This window comes from Formica exsecta, unplaced genomic scaffold (genome assembly GCF_003651465.1).
Source record: "Formica exsecta isolate Colony F162 unplaced genomic scaffold, ASM365146v1 scaffold854, whole genome shotgun sequence".
Classification (NCBI taxonomy): Eukaryota; Metazoa; Arthropoda; class Insecta; order Hymenoptera; family Formicidae; genus Formica; species Formica exsecta.
In genome coordinates, this window is record NW_021853626.1 from 67,721 (window position 1) to 73,742 (window position 6,022).

The 6,022-nt window shown below is 34.5% G+C and overlaps 1 protein-coding gene across 4 annotated transcripts in view; it reads right to left on the minus strand.

Annotated features, from left to right (window-relative positions):
- LOC115244751 (protein I'm not dead yet-like) overlaps positions 1-6,022 on the minus strand; it is a 31,140-nt gene that overhangs the window by 6,605 nt on the left and 18,513 nt on the right. For 3 of the 4 annotated variants that reach the window (XM_029822677.1, XM_029822676.1, XM_029822675.1), the window contains 7 exons: positions 5,749-5,825; positions 5,561-5,678; positions 5,103-5,374; positions 4,040-4,154; positions 3,915-3,976; positions 3,634-3,759; positions 3,085-3,414 (listed from right to left, as the gene is read on the minus strand). In XM_029822677.1, coding sequence (XP_029678537.1) covers positions 3,085-3,414; positions 3,634-3,759; positions 3,915-3,976; positions 4,040-4,154; positions 5,103-5,374; positions 5,561-5,678; positions 5,749-5,816 — 1,091 coding nt within the window. In that variant the 5' untranslated portion in view covers positions 5,817-5,825. Of the gene's footprint in view, positions 1-3,084; positions 3,415-3,633; positions 3,760-3,914; positions 3,977-4,039; positions 4,155-5,102; positions 5,375-5,560; positions 5,679-5,748; positions 5,826-5,902; positions 5,912-6,022 lie in introns of those variants that run through there. The other variant, XM_029822678.1, reaches the window with a different exon arrangement.

A 6,022-nucleotide genomic window follows, 5' to 3' on the forward strand; every position in this document is an offset into this window, starting at 1 on the left:
ATATTTTTTTCAAAATGTTTTTATGTTATTTTAGGACAACAGAATAGCAACAAATTCTGTGTAATTGATTATTTATTTATTTTTTTATTCGAGTATTCTATATTTTTCACTATGGGGGGGGGGGGCTAGCTTAATGTTAAGCCGGCCCCCTCCCACTTTGAACGTAAATTCCTGCTAAACGGTTTGAGCAACAAAATCCGGACTACAGCATATAAATTATCACGTAATTAGCACTAAACTATTTGGTAGACGCGACTTTATTTGGCGATGGTGGAGGGAGGGGGGGCAGCTTAATATGGGTGACCCCCGATCCAAAATCTAATAAGATCGTCTATTGACCCCCTTTGAACTCCGCAACTTTTGTCTGAAATATTTTTCTCTGAAATGCATTGTGCAAGAGATATTTGAAGTCGCCATTTAAAATGGAACACCCTGTATATATACAGAGTGAGTCTAATAAAAAATTTCACCACATTTTCTCGAAAACTGAGAGAAAAGGCCCATTATCAAAATTATAGGACAAGTAGGTGGACATACTATGGTGGCCTTGAGTAACCTTGAGTGTCCTTGGTTTTGACACTATAAACTAAAATTTCCTTTTTTTAAATAGAAAAGGATACTTCTGAGTTATTCCACTGATAGAATTCAATGAGCTTAATAACTTTTGTATCAGAGTAGCTTTTCGAAAAGTCGGGATATTTACAAAATTAGAAGAATGAATGAATTTACAGCGAGCAGCTACATATTTCTTTTTAAGAACAACTTTGTGTTTTCTTTACATCAATTAATTTTTCTTATTATTTTGTTCATAAAGGTCTTGAGGCAAGATAATTGAAAAATTAATATTTTACGAGATATTTTATAATTTATGTAAAATTATATTGAATTAAAGTTTAAAATATTTCGTAAACTATTCAATTTTTGGTCATCCAACGCTGATAACTTTTTACGCCGAATATTGGAATCGATTTATATAAAAAAATTAGGATGGTTCTATTTAAAAAAACTAAGTTCATTTTTACATAATCTTGAAAAATTACCTTAGTTAAAATTCAAGATTATCAATCTTTTTCTCTCTTAAAATTCTATCAATTTTGTCTAAAACATTTTTTGTACGACGTCAATTTTCGAAGAAAACACCTCGTAACACTTTATGTGAAACTGTATATTATATATTATATAGGATGGCTCATTTTAATCAATCCACTGGATGAATAAAGCATCCCATCGTCAGAGACAAAGGGACTCATTAATGAAATACCCCATTGTGAGAAGCAAGAGGACGTTAATAAAATACCCCAAAGGGAACAGAAAGCTACTACTCCACGCTGTTGTTTCTGAATAGCGCTAAAAGTACAATTAGAATATTAAAAAATATATTAAAATAGAATTAAAAAATATATTTAAAAAATTTATTTTAGCTTCGATACCTGCGTGAAGTTAGCACCCAATTTTTAAAATTTTAAAATTCTAACAGTTGTTCCAAGTTGTCTAGACTTGTTCTAAATTGTTCCAGAAGATCAAATTTACATAATACAAAATTTTCGCGGAAAATTAAAAAAAAAACTTTTTTTGACCTGGCACCCCATTTTTCGAAAATCGAACTTTTTAAGGTTGTTCTAAACATTGTTCCATAGTATTAGTTTGATTGGTCAAAAACTTTAAGAGATATTGAAAAAATAAAAATTTTGGAAAGAAAAGTTTTTGGCCATTTTTTCATAAACAAAACAACTTACAAAATTGTCGATTTAGAACATATTTATAACCACGTAGAACAACTCAGAACAAAATTTTTAAGACCAGAACAACAATATAAGATTCACTTTACTCTTCATCGAAAAATTTTATTTTTCGATTTTCTTAGGTAAAAATTTTGTTCCAGGTTTCTCGCTTTAAAACTATCGTGTTCTCGACTAGAACAACCGGGAACAAAATTTTTAAGACCAGAACAACAATATAAGGCTCACTTTACTCTTCACCGCAAAATTTTATTTTTCGATTTTCTTGGGTAAAAACCTTGTTCCAGGCTTCTAGCTCTAAAACTATCGTGTTCTGGACTAGAACAACCGGGAACAAAATTTTTAAGACCAGAACAACAATATAAGGCTCACTTTACTCTTCATCGCAAAATTTTATTTTTCGATTTTTTTAGGTAAAAACCTTGTTCCAGGCTTCCCGTTTTAAAACTATCGTGTTCTCGACTAGAACAACAGGGAACAAAATTTTTAAGACCAGAACAACAATATAGGGCCCACTTTACTTTTCATCGGAAAATTTTATTTCGATTTTCGAAAAATGGTGTTCCAGGTCAAAAAAATTTTTTTTATTTTCCGCGAAAATTTTTATTATATAAATTTGATCTTCTGGAACAATTTAGGACAAGTTTAGAACAACCTGGAACAACTTTTAGAATTTTAAAATTTCAAAAATGGGGTGCTAACTTCACGCAGGTGGTTCCGATCTGAGCTTGAGCTCAGTAATAGTCAAAGTTAATCAAGATTATCATCTTCTCTTTGTCTCAAACTTAATTGCTTTAAGATGGGTTGAGATCAACTAAACGTTAATCTGTTAATTTTCAAGCCTCATATCTCAATAATGATTTATCGAAAAAAGGCAAATTTGTATTCCTCTTTTTTGATAAATCATTACTGAGATATGAGGCTTATTTACATTAATTTTGAAAAGATCTTTAAGTGTGGCAGCTACAAGAATATAAAATAAAAAATGGCGATTCCTATAAAAATCTTAGGTGACCTTGACCTTGAGGATACTTTTTTAAGGTCAACCAAGGTCATCATCTGCTTTCCCCCTAACAGCTGAGCAACTTTTGTCTTAAACTTAAGGGCTCTGAAATATTCCAATGGATTGATTAAAATGAGCCACTCTGTATATTAATAAATATATTAAATATATTTGTATATACACATTATGAATTGAAGAATTACGTAAAATAATAAATTATTATGTTCTTATTATTTTTTTGTACTTCAAATACTTCATAGTACTTCATAGTACTTCATAGTAGCGCATAATATAGTTCAATTTTGTAGTACGAATATTTCGTACTACAATTACGATACTCACAAATTTGTGATATAAGCAGCCCAGCCCGGCATGAATCCGGGATTCCTGAAGAACCACAGGAGCACTACGAGGATAAATAGAACACCCACCGAGGATTCGTGCCATGTGATCGGTCCGAGTTCCTTATATTTCTTCTCAATGACCGCCGCCGCGACACGCTCGCCCTGCTGACCAATGTCTATGGCACGAGCGTCCTTGCTCTTCGGTTTGAAGAGACCCATGTACATCACCTGCAGCCACAACCACGTAACGAAGCTCATTAGCAACATGGGCGGCACTGAGTACAACATCCAGGAGGCGAAATTTATGCCGGGACTATCGGGAAAGCGTCTAGAAAAAACGAAAGCGAATCTTACATCATTCCCTCGAAAGAGCAATTAAACTTTAAAAGAAATAGAAAGTGAAAATTGGAGATGAAAAGAAGAAATTAAAAGCTTATATTAATATATATATATTACATCCCCTTCCTTTTTAGTGTGCATATGCGTAATATAAATATTTTAAGATACGCTGTAAATAGCACGCTTGCTAGATTTGCAATGTACGTACTTCTCCAGAAAGCCTTTCAACGTTAAATTGGTACCGCTGCCAACAATGGTACCGATGCCACCTAGACTGGACGCATAGGCCGCGACAAGATAATATACCATGGTGCTGTGCGTCGGCCTTTTACTCCTAAAAAAGATTACACTCGAATGGAATATGAACGCGAAGAGTTATCTTGTTTATGAATATTTTTGATATTAATATTCAGAAATTAAATATATCCGGAAAATGAGAAAGAGATGAAAAAAGAGAGAAGAGGTGAATTTACGATGATAACTATTTACGTTTCCGCGCTTTCCTCCTCGGCCACTTCCTCTCTTTGGACAAACATGTTCCCGAGTCCTTGCTGAAGCGAACATTTGTATAATTATTCCTCTAAGTTTATCTGAAAAAGAAATTAGAAACTCACCGCTTCTAGTTCTATTAGAACTGTTTCCATTATGGGTATCATCATAGCTGTGGCGGCGGTGTTCGAGATCCACATCGAGATAAACATTGTTACGAAGAAGAGGCCCAACGTTAATCTGGGAATTTATTAATTTAATTAAAATTAATTAATTGCTTTATTTATTTAAAAAATCGCGTAAATTTTATGTTGAAACTTTAAACCAAGAATAAATAAGTGAATAAATATCATTTCTAGAATCATTAAAAATATTTCCGTTATACTTTCTCGCGCTACTCGTTATTGAATCAAATATGACGAGAAAACGACAAATTCTACAATTTTTAAGGATTAAATATTTTTGAGGACTCGATCAATCTTGTTAAATAACGAATTTCACAAGTGGGCTTGACGAACGAAAACGGCTTTCGCATGATTTAATTCAGTGCTGGGATTTAGATGCAACTTTCGGCCGGATTTCTTGACTCACGCCTACGGTTCCCCCTCTTACTGCTCGCTCCTTAACAACGCAGCGCCGAACGGCCGTAACTAAGGAGCGCGTCACTAGTCTCAGGAACGTGCGTGTCAAAAATGTAATAACGCAATAGCCTAGTACCCTAGTAGCAAAACTGCTCATTAAAATTTTCTATTTAATACGTTATTTCTATTATTAAAATATTTGTTTTATTTAAACTTTAAATAAAACATAAATATTTTAAATTGTTACAGAACATACGTAATTAATAATAGAATAATAATTATTTTAGTTATTAATACTATAGTAATAATAGTTACTAATAATAGAAATGAAGTTAATAATAGAATTAATAATAGTATTAATAATAGAAATAAAGTATTAAATAGAAAATTTTAATGAGCAGTTTTGCTACTAGGGCACTAGGCTATTGCGTTATTACATTTGTGACACGCACGTTCCTGAGACTAGTGACGCGCTCCTTAGTTACGGCCGTTCGGCGCTGCGTTGCTAAGGAGCGAGCAGTAAGAGAGGGAACCGTAGGCGTGAGTCAAGAAATCCGGCCGAAAGTTGCATCTAAATCCCAGCACTGATTTAATTAACGAAAAGCACCTTCGATGACTACAACCGATGGTCTTGATGATGAATAACGCCATTCGCATATGCAAGCCGGAGTTCTCGATTACCACCGCGATCACCAAACTGCCCAGAAACATCATTGTGGTATCGTTCATATAGCACAGGCAGGTCTCATTGGTGGACATGATGCCCATCAGCGGGTACAGGACCACCGGGATCATGCCTGTGACGGGCAATGGTAGAACCTCGGTCACCCAGAACATTGCCATCAACGCGACGACGTATAAACATTTCATCGCGAGGGGCTGCCTCCGGAAAAGAAGAAAAGGATCCTTTAACTCCTTCGATTCTTTCGACTTTCTCGATTCCAACAAGTTATCGTAATAATTTGTACATGTGATTCCTTTTTTTTAATATAATATCGCGTAGATGTACGCGCTCCGTTTGTCTTGAATTAAACGCGAGTTTCTTGTCACAATTAATGAACGTACCTTTTCACTCTCGAGCGTCAGTATCGGGATCAGAATTAATGGCCATATTATCACGATGAAGGATCGCCAATAAATAGCTAGGAACTTTAGGAGTAATTTGCCGAATCCGATGGTTTTCCTAAAATTATGAAAAACAACGTTGAGCCACGGGAAACACATTATATATCAGAAATACAAACATGCCTCACCCCCTATCTCTTTCCTTTCCTCCGGACTCAGTAATCTCCGGGTATGGATCTTCTGATCTGGTGGCCATTGTCTTTTACTGAAATTAAGTTGGAACTTTTTAAAATATGGTTTTAATACTACACGGGAAACATCAGAAATACAAACATGCCTCACCCCCTATCTCTTTCCTTTCCTCCGGACTCAGTAATCTCCGGGTATGGATCTTCTGAATCTTCTGATATTGTCTTTTACTGAAATTAAGTTGGAACTTTTTAAAATATGGTTTTAATACTA